Source organism: Papio anubis, chromosome 20 (assembly GCF_008728515.1).
Source record: "Papio anubis isolate 15944 chromosome 20, Panubis1.0, whole genome shotgun sequence".
Classification (NCBI taxonomy): Eukaryota; Metazoa; Chordata; class Mammalia; order Primates; family Cercopithecidae; genus Papio; species Papio anubis.
Window position 1 is genome coordinate 5369363 of NC_044995.1, and position 19097 is coordinate 5388459.

General features: G+C 59.1%; 2 protein-coding genes across 8 annotated transcripts; both read right to left on the reverse strand.

Moving 5' to 3' along the window:
- Nucleotides 1-10262: 10262 nt before the first annotated feature.
- JOSD2 (Josephin domain containing 2) lies at nucleotides 10263-15121 on the reverse strand. 4 transcript variants are annotated; one of them, XM_009195056.3, is made up of 5 exons: nucleotides 14747-15121; nucleotides 13919-14078; nucleotides 11735-11860; nucleotides 10627-10821; nucleotides 10263-10521 (listed from the first exon to the last, which is right to left on the reverse strand). In XM_009195056.3, the coding sequence occupies exons 2-5, from the start codon at nucleotides 14062-14064 to the stop codon at nucleotides 10422-10424; spliced, it is 567 nt and encodes a 188-aa protein (XP_009193320.1). In that variant the 5' UTR covers nucleotides 14065-14078; nucleotides 14747-15121; the 3' UTR covers nucleotides 10263-10421. The 4 variants fall into 4 exon arrangements, with proteins under 4 accessions (XP_009193320.1, XP_003916009.1, XP_009193319.1 ...); XM_003915960.4 differs by having other exon boundaries at nucleotides 13919-14081; XM_009195055.3 differs by having other exon boundaries at nucleotides 14705-15121.
- A 110-nt stretch (nucleotides 15122-15231) lies between these two features.
- ASPDH (aspartate dehydrogenase domain containing) lies at nucleotides 15232-19042 on the reverse strand. 4 transcript variants are annotated; one of them, XM_009195058.4, is made up of 7 exons: nucleotides 17966-19042; nucleotides 16930-17074; nucleotides 16585-16669; nucleotides 16319-16468; nucleotides 16017-16237; nucleotides 15794-15948; nucleotides 15232-15405 (listed from the first exon to the last, which is right to left on the reverse strand). In XM_009195058.4, exons 2-7 carry the CDS (start codon nucleotides 16986-16988, stop codon nucleotides 15362-15364), a joined length of 714 nt encoding a protein of 237 aa, XP_009193322.1. In that variant the 5' UTR covers nucleotides 16989-17074; nucleotides 17966-19042; the 3' UTR covers nucleotides 15232-15361. The 4 variants fall into 4 exon arrangements, with proteins under 4 accessions (XP_009193322.1, XP_003916011.1, XP_009193323.1 ...); XM_003915962.3 differs by lacking the exon at nucleotides 17966-19042 and adding an exon at nucleotides 17488-17958; XM_009195059.2 differs by lacking the exons at nucleotides 16319-16468; nucleotides 17966-19042 and adding an exon at nucleotides 17488-17958.
- Nucleotides 19043-19097: the final 55 nt, after the last annotated feature.

Sequence of the window (19097 nt, forward strand, 5' to 3'; positions counted from 1 at the left end):
TCACAGTGAGCCGAGATCACTGTATTGTACTCCAGCCTGGGCGACAAAGCGAGTCCCCATCTCAGAAAAAAAAGGGGGGGGGGGGAAGGAGGGGGAAGGGGGGAGAGGGGGGGGGGGGGGGAAGGGGGGGGGAGGCAGAGACAGGAACAGAGTGGGGGCAGGGGTGAGGGGAGAGATTCAGAGAATGGGAAAGAGGAGAGGGTGAGCGAGACAGAGGAAGGGAGTCATAGAGGAGAGGTAGAAGGAGAAACGGGGAAGGGCAAATCCTCTTTCCCGCCCGAGCCTCAGTTTCCTCATCTGCTCTCTCAGGTGGTGAGGCGTCCAGGGACCATATGCCAAGTGCCTGCAGAGCAGAGAGGCCTGCAGAGGGGAGAGGGAAGTGGAGGAAGGAGGCTCGGGCTTGAATCCAGTGTGGTGACTGGTGGCAGAAGCGTCCCTTCCATGGGCACAGGCTGCTTCTCAGGCTCAGATTCTAGAGTGTTCCTTCCTAGAGCCCCTCCAGGCCTCCTTCAGCCTCCCCCACCCTGCCCCGACCTGGGAGGGAGTGGCCATTGTCGTCCACATATTTTTCCAAGGGAGAAATCAGACTGCAACCCAAATCCTCCTTCCTCCTCCTCTTTCCTGCAGCCCCGCGCGGTGTAGCTGGCCGCCCCTTCTAGGGCTGAGACTCCTGGGGGACACCTAAACCCCTTCCGTCTGGAAGGTTTGGAGTTTCCACCGCTGAGAGGGAAGAAAAAGAGAGGGAGTCGGTGGAGTGGAAGGGGCAGGGAGAAAGGAAGGTCTAAAGAGAGTTGCCTGGTACACAGTCGGCGCTCAATTGGTGCCCTTTCCCTTTCCTAGGGGAGGGCACAGAGAGCAGGAAGGCAGAGAGGAAGGGAAAGGAGGAATCGAGGGTGAAAAGGGGAAGCTATGCCTATAAAAAGCCTGGCACACAGTCGGTGCTCAAAAGCTGCCCATTCCCTTCAGGACCACATGAGAAAGGAGAAGAAATGCCCGCAGAGGAAAAGCAGGAGGAGAGACAGCCTAAAGAGAGGGGCATGGGGCCGGGCGCAGTGGCTCACGCCTGTAATCCCAGCACCTTGGGAAGCCTAGGTGGGCGGATTGCCTGAGCTCAGGAGTTCGAGACCAGCCTGAGCAACCCGGTGAAACCCCATCTCTACTAAAATACAAAGAATTAGCCGGGCATGGTGGCGTGCGCCTGTAATCCCAGCTACTCGGGAGGCTGAGACAGGAGAATCGCTTGAACCCAGGAGGCAGAGGTTGCAGTGAGCCGAGATCGCACTAGCCTGGGCGACAGAGTGAGACTCCATCTCAAAAACAAAAACTAAAACAAACAAAAAGAAAAAACAAAGGAAGGGGGGTGCATGGGTGGAACGTGTGAAGCAGACAGTAGGTTTTTGTTAAATATTATTTCTTTTCCCCAAGAGACAGGAGAAAGTAAAGGAGGAGTGGGAAGAGGAGGAGGAAGAGGAGGAGGAAGAGGAGGAGGAAGAGGAGGAGGAAGAGGAGGAGGAAGAGGAGGAGGGAGAAGAGGAGGAGGAGGGAGAAGAGGAGGAAGAGGAGGAGGGAGAAGAGGAGGAAGCGAGGAGGAGGATGAGGAGGAAACTCCAGCAGAGAGAATAGAATAGATTGTTGTGTGGGAAGGAAACAATATATGTAAAGTGACTAATACACAGTAGGTGCCTAATAAATGCCCATTCTCCTCCCTAGCAGCAAGCACAGAGAAAGCAGCCAGGAGGAAGGGAGCAAGCAGAGAGAAGGAGACAAGGGAGAACAGAACCTGTGAGGCAAGCAGACAGTGTAGATGAAGGGGCAGCATACAGCAGGCACTCAACACATGCCTATTTCCTCTCCCAGGAAAGAGCTGGCAGGGCAGAGAGGACGGGGAGAAGCTGGAGGAGAGAAGGAGGCAGGGAGAAGAGAAGAAGTGAGAAGAAGTGCGCTGGTGAGGTGGCGAGCACACAGGAGGCACTCAGTAAATGCACATTGTCTTCTTTGGAGGAGCAAGAGAACAAGACAGAAGTGAAGGCACAGACAGGAACGAGAGGAAAAGGTGTTGGCCCAGGAGGCCTCCATGGGGGTGGAGGAGCAGAGGGAGGAGGGATCAGTGAGAGGAATCTGGCAGGGGAGAGGATACGCAGGGAGGAGGCATTGCAGGTAAACGACGGGGCACACAGGAGGTGCTCAGTAAACACCTGTACTCTTTCCCAGAAGAGGACCCGGAAAACAGAGCAAGGGGAGAAGCTGGCAGAGCGAGAGGGGCAGCGAGAAAGAGGCAAGAGGAGGTGAAGTGGGATATTAATTGACTGGTATATAGTAGGTGCCCATAATTGCTTGTTTTTGTCCTTGAGAAAGAGCTGATGGAACAGAAAGAAGTTAGAGATAAGGGAAGAAAGAGAAGTGAAGAGTTGGGGGAGAGTAAGAAAACTGTCTGGCACACAATAGGTGCTCAATAAATGCCCATTTTCTTCCCTGGCAGAGAGCAGAAAGCAGCAGAGACTGGCGGAGTCAGTGGAGACTGAAAGGCAAGAAGAGAGTAGAGAAAGGACACAATTGCTTGCATACCAGAAGTGCTCAATAAATGTAGTCCTTGCTTGGAAGAGGGTAGAGAGCTCAGAAACACAGGGAGAGGACAGAGAGGGACCAGGGAGGAAGAGAGTGAGGAGAGAGGTATGTAAAGTGTCTGGTACACAGTAAGCACTCAGAGTGTGTCCACTCCCTCTGCCAGGAGACAGCAGAAGGTCAGAAAGGAGAGGAAACTGACAGAGAGGAAAGAAAGGGGCCGGGCGCCATGGCTCATGTCTGTAATCCTAGCACTTTGAGAGGCAGAGGTGGGAGGATCGCTTGAGCCCAGGAGTTCAAGACCAGCCTGGCCAACATAGAGAGACCCTGTCTCTACAAAAAATACACAAATTAGGCCGGGTGCGGTGGCTCACTCCTGTAATCCCAGCACTTTGGGAGCCGAGGTGGGTGGACCACCTGAGGTCAGGAGTTGAAGACCAGCCTGACCAACATGGTGAAATCCTGTCTCTACTAAAAATACTTAAAAATTATCCAGGCATGGTGGCAGGCGCCTATAATCCCAGCTATTCGGGAGGCCGAGGCAGGAGAATCTCTTGAACCCAGGAGGTGGAGGTTGCAGTGAGCCGAGGTCATGCCATTGCACTCCAGCCTGGGTGACAAGAGCAAAACTCCATCTCAAGTAATAATAATAATAAAAAATTAGCCAGGCATGGTGGTACGTGGAGTTCCAGCTACTTAGGAGGCTGGGGTGGGAGGATCGCTTGAGCCCAGGAAGTCCAGGCTGCAGTGAACCACGATTGTGTGCGCTCCAACCTGGGTGACAGAGTGAGACCCTGTCCCAGAAAGAAAAAAAGAAAGAAAGGAACGGGGGTGGGGGGAGGAAAGAATGTAGTAAGAGAGGAGCCATGTTCCTCAACTCCTCGGCGCATAGTAGGTGCTCAGTACCTGCCCGTTTCCTTCCCAGGAGAGACCGAGCAAATCAGAAAGAAAGGAACTGGGGCGGAAGGGACAGGAAAGCAAGAAGGATGGAAGGTGCAGACAGGGTTAGGGGAATTGCCTACGAAGCATCAGGTGCTTAATCATTGCCTGTTTCTTCCGTGGAAGGAGCCAGAGGCACAGGAGGAACAAGTAGAGGGCGCCGAGGACACGCGAGGCGGGAGGCATTTTGGGTGCATACAGCAGGTGCTCCATAAATACCCATCCCCTTCCCCAGGCAAAGCAGAGAAAGTAGACTGGGAGTAGGCAGAGACCCCAGGAAGGGAGGCCAGGGGAGGAGGAGAGTCTGAAGGTGGAGGCTGTGGGCCAGGCCCCCAGGAGGTGCACCTTCCCCAACCCAGCAGCTGTTGTGGCCGCCCCTCCTCCGTGGCCCAGCCCACAGGCCTCCCCAGCTGGCCCGCTCCTCTGGAGCCCTGACAAGGGCCCATTGTCCTGGGCCTGGCACTGCCTGGCCTGGCCTGGCCTGGAGGGGGAGGGGAGGCTGCCCAGCCCTGCCCGGCCCTTGTCCCCTGTGTCTGTTTGTGTGTATTGGAGTGGGGGCGCTGCCTGGTCTCTGTCTCTGAGTCTCTCTCTGTGTCTCCCTGTCTCTCACGTGCTGTGTCTCCATGACCTGCCGTCTCTCTCATCTCTGAGCTTGTGGCCCCCATCTTGTCTCTGTCTTACTCTGTCTCTTTCTCTGTCTCTCTCCGTGCCTGTCTCTGGTTCTCTGTCTGCATCCATCTCTGTCTCTGGGAGGGAGGAGCCCCAACCCCCACCTCCGGAATTCCCACCCCCTAGACCCAGGATCAGGGCTGGGGGCTGAGCTGAGAGGCAGAGGAGTGAGGAAGGAAAGAAGGAGGCGCAGAAGGGAGAGAGGCGAGGACAGAAACAGCTTTATTCAGCAGGGACCGCAGAGGCTCGGAGGGAGGGCTTCGTCCAGGGAGCTGGGGAGAGAGGAGGAGTCAGAGAAAGACAGGAGAGACAGACAGAGTGCAGAGAGAAGTGGGGGAGAGACAGAGACAGGACAGGGGAGAGAGACAGAAATGGAGAGACAGAAAGAAGTAGGAATGAGATAGAAATGGGGAAGAGACAGATAGAAGTGAGAGAAGTGGAGGGGAGGTGAAGGAGAGAAGGGGAGACAGAGATAGTGGGGGAGAGACAGAGACAGAAGGGAGACAGAGACAGAGTGGTGGAGCCAGATAGAAATGGAAAGACAGATAGGTAGCATAAACAAGATATGACAAGATATATGGATGAGACATCAAACGGAGATCAAAGACAGAGTGGATGCAAATGGAGCAGACAAGAGAAGGAGGACAGGGGAAGACAGATGACAAGAAATGGACAAATGAAGCATGGGAGACATGAAATGGAGGATTATGGAGGACAGGACAGATAGGCTGGGGAGAGATCATGGGGAGTCAGAGAAGGAGGGGAGGAGGCAGACAAAGAAATGAGGACAAAGATGAAATGGAGACAGAGAAGGAGATGGAAATGGAGGATGGACAGACACAGAAATGGAATGGAAGGAGACAGAAGGACAGAAATGGACAAATGGGAGGAGGCAGATAGAAATGGAGACAAGAGATAGAAGGAGAGACAGAGACAGGAGAAATGAGACAGAGATAGGTGGAGACAGAAATGGTGAGAGATGGAGGAAGGACAGAGAAACAGAGATAGAAGGAGGAGGCAGATAGGAAATGAGAGAAGGGAGGAAGAGATGGAAATGGAGAGGACAGAAGGAGGGGTGAGAAATGGAGAGGACAGAAGGAAGGAGAAAGAGGACAGAGGCATGGACACAGAGATGGAAGGAAAGAGAATGGAAGGAGGAGTGGAGGGAGACACAGAAGGGTGGAGGAAGACAGATGGAGGACAGAGGAGGAGATGGAGGAAGGAAGGAGGAAGGCTGGGGAGATAAAGAGAAAGGGACACAGAGAAAGACGGATGGGGAGAGAGACAGAAACAGGGAGAAAGAGAAGGAGAGAGGGATGGAGAGAGAGAGGAGAGAAGGAGACAGAGGGAGAGAGGGAGAGAGAGACAGGGAGACAGAGGGAGAAGACGCGCGGAGCCTTGCGGCAGGAGGTGGAGGAAGGAGCAGACCCTCTCACCTGGCATCGGTGGCGGCTGAACTCTGGGCCTGACCCTGTGATTTAAGGGATACCCTGGGGGTGAGACCGCCCCCCGCCGCCACTGCCTTATCTGGCCAGACCCGGCACTGTGAGCTAAATCGGGCAGCAGCTGTCACCACCAGGGGGTGCGGGACAGCTGTCCCCCTCCCCCAGCACCTGCCCTGCACCTGCCTCGTGACCGTAGCCCCTCCCTCTCCCCTTCTGCAGCCTGGGGATGCTGAGAGGCTGCTGGCATCTGTGGGGGGCGCCCCCGCCCCGTCAGCTCTGGGACGGGCCTGGCTGGGCGCCCTGGGGCAAGCGGCAGCCCTCTGAGTCCCGAGGCGCTCTCCTGGGAAGAGGGGTCCCAGTGGGTGGAGGCACAGGCGCTCTGCACTGTGAGGGGCCCGCAGTAAGTGCTTAGTTGATGCGATGACCTGGTCTGCCCTGCCCGCTCTCACCTGCCAGAATGTAGGGGTTAGGGCAGGAGGGAGTGGGAGCAGGAGGTCAGCTGGCCCCTCTCCCCCCGCACCCCACCCCAGCTCCTCCTCCCTGGGCTCCTCACTCCAGACCTTATTTGGCCATAGCCCAGGACGCACCTGGGGGCCACAGCCCCTCCTGCCACTCAGGCCCAAGAATAGCAACACTCAGGCCCCCGCCAGTCTGTCTGGGACCTGCGATGGGACAGGCAACAGGCACAGGGTGGCAGGGAGGGGCCCAGGGGCACAGAGAGAAGGGGAGGGGCACAGAGAGAAGGGTAGAGACACAGAGAGACAGAGGGGAGAGACAGCGAGTTGAGGAGAGACTGAGAGCGACTGTGGGAGAGACAGAGAGACAGGGTCAAAGAGACAGAGAGGGGTGGAGAGAAACGCCCAGCAAGAGAGAGAGAGAGGTAGACACAGAGACAGAGGGGGCTGAGCCAGGGGCCTGGGGCCAGACACCCAGACGGGCCAGAGAGCAAGACCCACACCAGCAGAGGCCCGGGGAGCCCGGCGGGTGGGCAGGAGGTGCAGGGGTCCAAGTTGTCCTGGAGTTGGGGTGTCTGCAACCCCCAGCAGCTTCCCCTTCGGTGCTGTCTGGCTTTTCACTTTAAGACCCGCCCTTTGACCTTGGGAAAACTTGCAAACCAGAACCTGCCACACCCTGGTCCCTGCGTGGCGAGGGCTTTTGTGAGCGTGTCCTGCAGGGCATCAGTTCCACCTTGCCGGGACGGTCATGGGCAGCTCGGGGGCTGCCTGGATGAACTGCCTGCCTGGGCGCAAGGGTCTATGGCTGCTGGAGGGGACGCGCCCCAAGCCGGGGACCCCTTGCCTCCCTGTGCCTGAGTCCCCGACTTCTGCAGGTGCCTAACGGGGGTCCCAGGGTTCAGCCAGGCCCCTGGGCACTGTCCACTCATTCCTGCCTCCTCGCCTCCCGGGGCCCACCAGGCTCAGACCTACCTCTCTGTCCCCCTCAGGGGCCTGGCTCCAGCCCTGCCCTCCCAGCCTCCTTCCTGGCCTCCCGGCCTCTGGTCCCCCCTCCATTCTGAGCGTGCAGCTCCAGAGGGGTCTCTGCATCCAGAGCTGACCTGCTCTTCCCTTCTCGCAGCTCCCAGGTTGCCCTCGGAGGTCCCGCCTGGTTGGGTTCCTGGCCGGGACCCACCCTCCTCTTTCATCACCTCCTCAAATAACTCTGGCGATAAACAGCTGTAACGTTCTAGGTCTCATCCAGGATGACTTCCAATTCTGGAGTGCCCTCCCCTGCCCCGCCGGCCTCTGCAGAGCCCTCCTCAGCCTTCCGTGGCCAGCCTTGTCTCTGGGCCATTTTATGCGACTCGCTTGTCCCGGGGCCCCTTCTCTGTCCTCTGGTCCCTGCAGTGCCCCGTGGGAACCTGTAAAAGCCCCCACTGCTGGGACAGGTACTTTTGGTGTTCCCTTGGGCCTCCTCACAGGGTGGGAGCTGGGAGGGTGTCCCTCCTCCGCTGTGGGGACCCTCGTGATGACACGGGGCCCATCGGGGGATCCAGGACACTCTCCCGGTCTCAAGGTCATGGCAGCCTTGATCCCACTCACAACCTCACTCCCTGTTGGCCGAGTAACACAACATATTCACAGGCCCCAGGGATTAGGACACGGCATCTTTTAACTTAATTTAATTGTTTGTTGTTTGAGATGGAGTTTCACTCTTGTTACTGAGGCTGGAGTGCAGTGGCACGATCCCAGTTCACTGCAACCTCTGCCTCCCGGGTTCAAGCAATTCTCCTGTCTCAGCCTCCCAAGTAGCTGAGATTACAGGTACCCACCACCACACCCGGCTAATTTTTGTTGTTTGTTTGTTTGTTTTTTGAGACGGAGTCTCACTCTGTCGCCAGGCTGGAGTGCAGTGGCGCGATCTTGGTTCGCTGCAACCCCCGCCTCCCAGGTTCAAGCAATTCTCCTGCCTCAGCCTCCTGAGTAGCTGGGATGACAGGCGTGTGCCACCACGGCCAGCTAATTTTTGTAATTTTAGTAGAGACACGGTTTTCACCATGTTGGCCGGGATGGTCTCAGTTTATTTACCTCGTGATCCACCCACCTTGGCCTCCCAAAGTGCTGGGATTATAGGCATGAGCCACTGCACCCGGCCTAACTTTTTTTTTTTTTTTTTTTTTTGAGACAGAGCCTTACTGTGTCGCCCAGGCTGGAGTGCAGTGGCATGATCTCGGCTCACTGTAAGCTCTGCCTTCCGGATTCACGCCATTCTGCCTCAGCCAGTAGCTGGGACTACAGGCGCCCGCCACCATGCTTAGCTAATTTTTTTGTATTTTTAGTAGAGACAAGGTTTCACCGTGTTAGCCAGGATGGTCTCAATCTTCTGACCTTGCGGTCTGACTGCCTTGGCCTCCCAAAGTGCTGGGATTACAGGTGTGAGCCACCGTGCCTGGTCTATTATATTTATTTTTATTTATTTTTTTGAGACAGGGTCTCACTCTATCACCCAGGGTGGAGTGCAGTGATTCTGTCATGGCTCACTACAGCCTCGACCTCCTGGACTCAAGGGATCCACCTGCCTCAGCCCCCAAGTAGCTGGGATCACAGGTGTGCACCACCAAGCTTAGCTTATTTTAATTTTTTTGGAGAGACAGGGTCTCGCTATGTTGCCCAGGCGGGTTTCAAACTCCAGAGCTCAAGTGATCCTCCTGCTTTTACGTCTCAAAGTGCTAGGGTTACAGATGTGAGCTACCATGCCTGGGCTATTATATTTTTGAGACAAGGTCTCTCTCACTCACGATCATGGCTAACTGCAGCCTTAACTTCCTGGGCTCAAGCAATCCTCCTGCCTCAGCTTCCCAGCAGTGAGAAGCAGGCCACTACGCCCCGCCTTTATTTATTTATCTATGAGACAGAGTCTTTCTCTGTTGGGCGAGGGCCGAGTGTAGTGGTGTGATCTCACTCACTGCAAACCCACCTCCCGGTTCACATTCTCCTGGCCTCAGCTCCCTAGTAGCTGGGATTACAGGCACCGCCAACACACCCAGCTAATTTTTTGGCTTTTGGCAGAGATGGGGTTTCACCATGCTGGCAAAGCTGGCCTTGAACTTTTTTTTTGTTTGTTTTGAGATCTGAGTCTTGCCTTGTCAGCTGGAGTAGTGCTGGCCCCGCTCACTGCAAGCTCCGCCTCCCCGGGTTCACACCGCCCTTCCTGCCTCAGCCTCCCAAGTAGCTGGGACTACAGGCGCCTGCCACCATGCCCGCCAGGTGCATGCCAAAGTGTTGGGATTACAGGCATGAGCACTGTGCCCGGCCAGTCTTGAACTCTTGACCTCAGGTGATCCATCCACCTCGGCCTCCCAGAGTGCTGAGATTACAGACGTGAGCCACCGGCCTCACATCCCACTTATTTTTAATTTTTTTTTTTTGTAGAGACAGAGTCTTGCTATGTTGCCCAGGCTGGTCTCATACTGTGGACCTCAGCCTCCCAAAGCACTGTGGTTACAGGCATGAGGCACCACATCTGGCCAGGGTGTGGACATCTTTGGGGCCACTGTTCTGCCCACCTACCAATCAATGGAATAGAATGGAGAGTCAAGAAGTAAACTCAGGCACGGTGGCTCACGCCTGTAATCCTAGCACTTTGGGAAGCTGAGGCAGGCAGATTGCTTGAGGTCAGGGGTTCAAGACCAGCCTGGGCAACAGAGCAAGATCCCATCTCTACAAAACAATTTAAAGAAAGTAGTCAGGTATGGCACCTGTGGTCCCAGCTACTTGGGAGGCTGAGGTGGGAGGATCACCTGAGCCCAGGAGTTCAAGGCTACAGTGAGCTGTGATTGACCCACTGCAATCCAGCCTGGGTGACAGAGTGAGACACTGTCTCAATCAATGGAATAAAGAAGTAAACACCTGCTTTCTCCTTAGCAAGTACCCCGGTGGAACCCAGATCAAACGCATTCGTTCGCCACTGGTCTCTCTCCAGCACCGGAGGAGCGTGAGTCCCAGGGGCACGGACTTGTACTGTTTTCTGCTGTGTCACTGATGAGGAAGCTGAGGCCCAGCGGTGAGCAATTGGCATGAGGCGGCAGAGAACCAGGAGGGCTCCTGGGCTCTCAGCCCCACCCACCAGGGTGTCTGGCCGGTCAGAGAAGTGGGAGTGACTGAGTGGAAGGGGCCCCAGAAGGGCGGGGCAGTCAGACACAGGCCAGGCGGCAGAAAATCAGCAGATTTATTGAGGCAGCAGCGGCAGTGGGGAGCAGGGGTGTGGGGAGGGGGCCGGGCCTCCCCAGGCCTTTCCCAGGCACGCAGTGTGCACAGTCAGAGGGGGACGCGCAGGGACTGTGCTGTGGGCGCCGACGGTCAGCTGAGATCAGTCTGTCCGAAGCCAGCAGCCCTTCTCCTCCACCTCCTTGGTCACCACCAGCAGCACCTCACACAGGCCCTGGGCCAGCGCAGTCGCCAGGAAGGCCCTGGGTGGGAGAAATGGGGAGACTGAGGCTCAGCCAGCCTGGGCATTCTCTCTGGGGAATGGGGTTTCAGGCCCCTGGTCTTGGAATCACCTCTGTGGGGCTCACCTGACTCCATCCTCGTCCCCCAGGGCCTCGGGCGCCCGCAGCTTGGAGTCCAGGTTGTAGTAGATGCCGTCTACTTGGCGCAGGGCCACCCAGTGCCGCCGGCGCAGTGGCAGTGACAGCAGCCCCAGAGACACAGGCGAGGGCAGGTTCAGGATTAGTCCCAGCACCTGGGGCAGGGCCAGCTGGGACAGGGGCCTGTGCGGGCAGGGAGGGGACACCGCCATCAGGGCCTGCTCTGCCCGCCGGTGAAATGTGGCTGACCATGTGGGGCCCCGGCTGGCAGCGGTGGGGACCTCCTGAGCCCACCCAGAGGTGTTCCTTAATCAGCCACCCTGGTTCCCAACACTCTCCGTTCACCCGCCCACTCAAACCTCCCACCCATGCAGCTGCCCAACCAGACTTCCCACCTATCCACCCACCATTCACCCAACTCACATCGGCCCTTCACCAACCACCATCACCCTGTCTGTCCAGCCACCCACCCACCAACTTACTCCTCACACAGCCACCCAGGATCCAGGCATGATCCACCCACCCCACCGGGCCCCCCAGCCACCAGCCAACTTCCCAACAACAATTCACACACTCACCTCCATCTATGCATTCACCTCCCCGCCACCATCACCATCCAACTAGCCATCTACTGTCCACCACCCACCACCCAGCCACCACCCAGCCAGCCATTCACCCAACAGTGGACTCACCATGCCCCCAGTCCTCACCCACTCTTTACCCACCTGCCATTGGTCTACCCCTCATCCACCAGCCACACACCTGGCCACTGGCCAGCCAGCCATCAAAACCTCCCATTCATCCAAACTCCCCAGCCTCCTGTCTGTTGTCCACTGACCATGAACACCCAATCCCCTCACTCCCCCTCACCCAACACATCCAACCACCTACTCAGCATTCACCCGGTAACCATCATCCACCCAGCGTCTCAGCCTGCCGACCGCCTGATCTCCCCCACTAACCCATCAGCGCCAGGCTTCCCACATTCATGCCAGCCCCCCCGGCCACATTCCCCTCCCTGACCCCCCAACAGGCTCACACGACAGGGTGCCCTCTGTGCCCGGCCTAGGATGTGCTGTGCGGCTCTGGGGCCTACCTCCTCCTGTCCCACCACACGGCGGCCAGGCCCAGCCCCTGCAGAGCGGCCATGATCACGTTGACGTCATAGTTGCCGGTGCCCAGGAGGCTGCGATGAGGGTTCAGCCGGGAGTCTGGGGCCAACCTGGTAGTGGGGGTGGCCAGAGTTGAGCTGGGGACCCGTGGAAAGGCCGCCCCACAAAATGGGGGTGCCAGGGGCCACAAGTTGCCTCAGCCTTTGACTCTCCCCGCTTCAGACCCCACAACTCATCCACCCTCAAGTCCTGTCTCTCCTGCCCCAACTCTGCCCTGTCCCCAAGGCCCCAGTTGGGCTCTGTCTTCTCCCCCAGCCTCCAGCCTCCCTCCAGTCCATTCCCACGTGGCCCTGGCCCTCCCCTGCTCACAGCTCTCCCATAGCTCTCCAGCGCCCTGGACAAAGTCCCTGTCCCTCCGCCAGTCCCTTTGTCCTTGAAGACCCGCCTCAGATGTCAGATCCTCTGAGAGGAGACTCCTGACCTTCAGGCTGGGTCGGCGCCCTGTCTGGGCTCCCCCAGTGAACTGAGCTACCTCAACGATGACAGCTGCCCGCATCACCCTCATTTAACACTGCTTGCTTCTCCCATGGGGTTGCCCTCACCCCTGCCCTGCTCACAGCCCACTCTGCTGCCTCATTTCCCCCAGGACAGAGTCCCACAAGGCCCTGCGTGGTCTGGCCCTGGTGGCTTCACCTCAGAGCCTCAGCACCCTCCTTCCTGGCCCCCTGGCCCCAGCCACATCCCCGGTGCCCACCGCTCCCCACCCCACCCCTGCCAACCTTTCCTCCAGCTCTTCCCCTGCCCAGGAAGGCTCTTCCGCCTGCCACCACTTGTCTCTGGGCCCTGCCTCTGAACAGCTGCACCTCTGCTCCCTATCTGGGCCCTGGGCAGGCAGGGCATGGGAGGAAAAGGCTTGTGTGTGTGTGTTTCCCTCGCCACCCTCAGGCTGGCACTTGAGTCTGAGTCATCTCAGGGTCTCCAACATGGCTTTGGTATGAAAGAGCTGGTGGGTCCTTGTTCTGAACGATAGAGATGAATAAATACCATAATGATCAGTCTGAGGGGCTGGGACTCTTAGGATGTCCAGGAGCCAGAGGCGGCTTTGAGCAAGAGACAGGAGAGGCAGGCCCATCTCCAGGTGTAGAAAGACTCTCTAGGATCAGTGGGGACTGAAGGCAGGGACAGACTGGAGGCCACGGGCAGGTTGGGCAGGAGAGGATCAGGCCTGAGCTGGGGCCAGGGACGTGGGGACAGAGAGGAGAGAGTAAGAGATGATAAAGGATGGATTTTTGTTTGTTTGTTTGTTTTTTTGAGACAGAATCTTGCTCTGTTGCCTGGCTCACTGAAACCTCCATCTCCCAGGTTCAAGCAATTCTCCCACCTCAGCCTCCAGAGTAGCTGGGACTACAGACGTGTGCCACCACGCCCAGCTAATTTTTTTTAAATTTTTTAGTAGAGACGGGGTTTTGCCCTGTTGGCCAGGCTGGTCTGGAACTCCTGACTTCAAGTGATCCACCTGCCTCGGCCTCCCAAAGTGTTGGGATTACAGACGTGAGCCACTGCGCCCGGCCAAGGAGCGAGGTTGGACATCATGAATAGTGAAGAGGAACATTCCATGCTGGCAGAGAAGGAAGCCACACCAGGCAGAAAGAAGTACCTGGAAGCCCAGAGGCTGCACAGGAGGGCTCACGGGAGTGGAGAGTCTGGTTTGAGCGGGGCTGTGAGGGCTGAAGCTGCAGAGGCAGGCTCAGCGTCTGCTATCAGGAGGGCCCTGAGTAGGGCGGGGGCGTGTTTAGGATGGACTGGAGAGCTGTGACAGGGCCCAGATAAGAGATGCCTGAAACTGGGTGAGCCCGTAATCCCAGCTACTGGGGAGGCTGAGGTGTGAGGATCACAAGCTCAGGAGTTCAAGACCAGCCTGAGCAGCACAGCCACACGTTGTCTCTAAAGAAAGAAAGGACCACCGGATTGGGGCCTGGCTGGGGCTGAGGCCACATTGACAGACAGGCACAGGAGGCAACATCTCCCAGAGTCCCAGCGTCTGGCTTAGGCAAGTGAGCTGGGGACAGAAGAAAGCCCCCAGGCTCAGCGCCTGCTTGGTGGCGAGACCCAGGTGGGTCGCTCTGCCGGAGCCCTGCTGCTCCAGGGGCCGGGTGGGTGACGGTCACCTCTTGCAGATCTCATCGGCAGCCTCCTGGCTAAAGAGCTGCTGCTGCAGAACGTTGTTGAGGGCGTGGACGGCACATAGCTCCAGGCGCTGCCGTTCGTGGTACACAGAGGGTGGGCTCGGCTGTGCTCCCGGGGCCTGGGACATGCCGTCCTCGGCTCCTGCTGGGGGTTGGGAGGGGAAGAAGGTCCTCAGGGGCCCGGGATCTAGAGGTCCAACCTCCCAGCAGGCCTTTGGGGCATCGCCATTGATTGAGCTGGGGCTCCGGGCAGCCCGGGAGGACACTGGGCCCCTGACCCCGCTCCCTGGGTCTCCTGACAGTACACGTCCCTCCATCCCCTCTTCCTATTCCTACGAAAAAGGCTGTCTCCTCTGCTCCCCTAGCAACAGAGAACCACCCCCACCAGGTCTCTAAGTAAAAGGGTGCCTATCATGGTCACCTAGCAACAGAGGAACCCGCCTCCCCTGTCCCTAGGTAACCGGGCGCTCTGTGGTTACCTAGCAACAGAGCCCCTTCCCCACGGCACTAGGTAACAAAGTCTGTCCTCCGAGCACCTAGCAATAGAGAGTCCTCCTCCCCTGTCTCTAGGTGATAGGGTCCCCTCCGGTCTCCTAGCAACAGAAGACTACCCTTCCCCGGTCATGAAGCAGCGAGGCTCTCTGCTCTTGTCACCTGGCAACGGGGCCCCCTCCCCAGTCACTAAGCAACAGGAGTTCCTTTTCCTATACCCGGCAACCAGGCCCCTTCCCCGGACACCAAGGAATGGAGCCCTTCACCGACACGCACCCCAACCACGGCGCTCGCCCTTTGCCTGGCAACGCCCCTCACCCCGCCTGCCTCTCCGCTCCACCGAGCCAAGGGCTTCCGCATCCCCTTCCTGGGTTGCGGCTCTGTGCTCCGAGTGCGGGGCGGGCAGCACCGCGCTGACTGGGCAGGCGGGACGGACTACAGCTCCCGGTGATCCCTGCGCTCCGGACTACGACTCCCGTGGGGCCCCGCGGGACCCCTCCTCCCCACCGAACGCCCGGGCCGCGCGGCCTTGAAGTCCGCCGTCGGGCCTAGAAAATGCTGCACTACAACTTCCGTCGGGCCCCGCAGCAAGTCCCGGAAGTGTGCCTCAGATGCCCTTCCTTCGCGTACGGCCGCGCCCACTACCGCTCAGAGCTTCTAGGAAATATAGTGCGTACGCTCTCGCGATAGCTTCCCGGCGCCGCGCTCTCGTGGGAGGTCGCCCCCTGCCATGGCGTCATGCGCGGTGCGCAGACGCAGCGTGACGTCACACAAGGGAAACGGGGACCAGGGACGCCAGGCGGTGCAGGGGGAGACAGCGGTGATCTTTACTGAGTCAGAAGGGAGATCCTGGGGAAGTGGGGCAAGGCAGGGGTGGGATAGTGGTAGTGAGAGGCCAGTAAGATGATCTCGTCTCGGGAGGGAGGAGGCTTCTCAGCAGAGATGGATCCCCGGCCTGGAGGGGAGCTGGCAGCAGGCTGCGGGGGAGAGAGGGGAATGAGCGAGTGAGACAGAGGAGAGATGAGGAGACAGACACCTGGGGGAGGCAATGGTGGGAGGAGGGGACAGGCCTGGGGGGCGGTGGAGGAAGACCCAGAGAGAGGGGGACAGAGCCCTGGGGGTGGACACAGACAGAGAGAGTCCTCATCAGAGGCGGGCACAGAGACTCAGAGAGGGGACGCGGACAGAGGTGGAGACATCTACGGTGCCAGGATTCAAAGTCGTGGACGGAGGTTAAGGAAATAAAGGTCAGAAATAAAGGTCAACAAATACAGAACCAGAGCTGCAGAACTAGCGAGAGCCCGGGATCCCCAAGCTCTGCAGAACACAGGAGCCCAGGGCCGGGGGAGAGGGGCCTGGTCGCACCCAGGAGGCTCCGCCAGAAGGCCGTGACGGTGGCGGAGCCGGTTACCGCGCCTGGCTCGGCAGGGTTCTCTCTGTGGGTGTGCACAGCAAAGCTTCGGCCTGTGGGGCCCGGGTGTCCGCTCAGCTCTACATCCACCACGTGCATGTCCGTGAGGCTGGGACAAGTGGGGCGGTCAGTCTGGTTAGCCTGGACTCAGCCCAACACCCTGCTCACTCTGCTCACCTGAGATCAGCCACAAGCACACCAGTCACCCCATCGAAGCCCAGGCTGGGGGCAGCCAGGGCAGCCGCCGCCATGGTGTTGGAATTTCGGGGGGCAAAGGGGCAGAGCCCACGGACAGGGCCTTCGTAGAGCACAGTGCGAGACCCGGTGCCGTGGGCTGCAGCCAGGGGTCCCTCGAGCCGGAAGCCATCGGGGTGTGTGGCCATGGTGACACGAAGGCTCTGGAAGCAAGAGCCCGGGTTAGGGGGAGTGGGGTCTTTGGAGGCCTCCCCTGGTTCCTGGGGAGCCCAGCAGACCCTCACCCGGAGGCCCCCAGCTGCATCCAATCTCATGATGTCCTCGGTGCCCCACAGGGCCCCTCGGGCCACAAACACGGCATGGTTCCAGTGCTGCGAGGCCTCCAAGAGCTGCCGCTCTGTGGTCTGGTCACTTAGAGCTGAGGGGGACCCCACCTGGGGTGGATGGAGGAGGAGAGGGTTGAGGTCAGGGAAGGATATCCACTTTAGGGTGGGGTGAGACCAAGACACAAGGGGTAGGGCTCTGTGTGAATGGTTGGGGTGGGGCTTACCAGGAGATTGGCATGGCGCAGGATTTGTGCCCCAGATTCATGGATTATTTTGGGATGGGCCACTTCCACAACAAGATCAGGGTGCCTGGGAGAGGGGAAAGAAGGCACAGGGTCTTGGAGACGTATTAGGCCTCTTCTTCCCCAAGTTCCCTCTGAGTCTACTGAGGGCTGCCCCTCTTTTCCCTGGCCTGGGAGGAGAAATGAGATGAATGGGCTCGTCCCGTTTCACATTTGCTTGAACCAAGGCCCAGAGAGGGTCAGGGAATCCCTGAGATCACACAGTGGCTAAGAGGGCCAGGACAGGAGCTTCAGGGAGCTCCACTCACCCATGGCAAGGTCACTGACCTTTCCCCAAGGGCAGCAAGCTTCTGGAGTTGCAGGGAAGGGGGCACGCTCCCTGCCATTCGTCCTGGGTCACGATTCCAGACAAAAACAAGTTCTAGGCCAAGTTCTGGTCCCTGAGCCAACAGGCGGGAGACGAGGGACTGTCCTGAGGAGAGGGAAAGGAGAGGGCTAGAGATCCAGAGAGAGGGGGACAGAGACCCAGAGACAGTGGGGAACAGAGGCTCAGAGAGAGGAGATGAGGACAGAGACTCGGGGAGACAGATGGGGCCGGGGGCAGAGATTCAGAGGGACAGGAGGACACAGGCCCAGAGAGAGAGGAGGTGGGGACAGACTCAGATGTGGGGGGGAGGGGCAGAGACCCAGTGTGGTGGACAGAGGCCCTGAGAGAAGGGAGACAGACGGAGAGGACAGAGACCTGGGGTGGGGTTGCGGTGGGCAGACCCACAGACACAGCTAGGGGCAGATGGAGACAGAGAAAAGTGTCTGTGGAGGGCAGAGAGCCTTGGGGGCTTTAGGAAGGGGATTGGGGAAGGAGGCCCAGGATGGTCAGGGACTCACCGAGGCGGCCGTAGCCCACCACGCCCACCCTCCATGGGCCCTTGTCGGCCATGGCCCTGAGTGTGGTGTCTGTGGCCCGGCTCCCTGGGCTGCTGGCTGCCCCCTGCACGAGGCCTGGGCAGCTGCTGCTCTTTGGACATCTGACCCTTGAGCCTCTGGGCTCAGTGTTCCCCCTGCCCCGCAGACCCAGTGTGGGGGCGTGGGCCTGCTGGAGTGGAGGCGGGACAACCCTTCCCTGTACTCTGTCCACTTTCCTGGGCCCGGCACAGTGATCACGGTGACCGGGGGTTCCGGGAGCCCTGTGTGCCCCCCTTTCCCCTATAGCACACCCTCCTTGCTCCCTGCTGATGTGGAAAATTTCCTCTGCAGTCCCCTGCCCCCTATCTGGCCGGCCAGGTTGTCATGGAAACTGCATCTTGCTTTGGGTGGGGAGAAGAGATGGTGACAGGGACTCTGGGCTCTGTCCCCTCGTGCTCACCTCTCCTCCTCGTCCTCAGGTGGCCAAGGTCTGAGGGAGGCTTCAAGCTGGCCGTGCCCCCAGCCCTCCCGGAGGCAGCGGGAGCCCTGGTTGCAGCTTCTCCTCGATGTGTCCTTGCCTCAGCAGGTCCAATCTCCCTAGCCCCGCAGCACGGTCCCCTTCCTGCAGCCTCCGCCCCCGTCCACAGCCTCCCTCCGCTCTGATCATCCTTCAGTTCACCTTGACTTGCCACCTTTCACTCTGTCCCCCATCGTGCCACCAGCTGCCTCCCATGTGACATTCTCACTCCCACGTCCGTCCCTCCTGTTCCCCAGCTTGCATCAGCCCAGGAGAAGCCTTCGAGGCCTGGAGAGGCTAAGCACCCCCAACATGAGCCCCAGCCACTGTGCCTCGAGGGTGCCTGGCATCGGAAATGGCGCAGGCTGCGGCAGCGCGGGCTCCCTGCCCCCAGCCACCACCTGGTACCCGCTGCAGTGTTTCCATGGCAACCAGGATTGGCGCTGGAAAGAGGCTGGAGAGAAAGAGAGCGTGAACGGGAGCATGGGGTGGGGGGACGGGCACCGGGTGGCGAGAGCCCCAAGTTGACAGGAGGAGAGAGGAGACAGATGCAGACAGAGAGGGGCCAAAACCCTGACACGGCGCCCAGAGGCTGCTGCTGCTGATAAAGGAGGAACTGACTTCCAGGGCCAGGAGCCCCGGGTGTGGGGGAGATAAGATGCCTGGGTGTAGAGAGATCCAGGAAGGGGGCAGGGGCCAGGCACCTCATGGCAGTGGGGGCCTCCCGCCATCCCCACCTTCTGACTCCTTCTGGGGCCTGAGTGTCCCCACAGTGCCCATAGCTGCCGTGTACGGAGCCCAGGCTGGGTCACTGCGAGGGGAGAAGGGGGCTGGGCGCAGGCCTGTGCGTCCTCAGGGCTGTGTCCCCGAAGCCACCTCAGCGTGGGAAGGTGCTAGAAGGCCCTGCATGGCTCTGTCACTCCCTGTGCCTCCCCCAGTGGCGTGAGATGGCAGCCCCGGCCAGCCCCAGCCCTCCAGGAGCTGCAACTCAGGCGCCTTGACCCCTGCAAGAGACATCATCACCCCTCCCCCAATCCCCTCGACTGCCCACTGTGCTGGCAACCCCCCCGGCCTG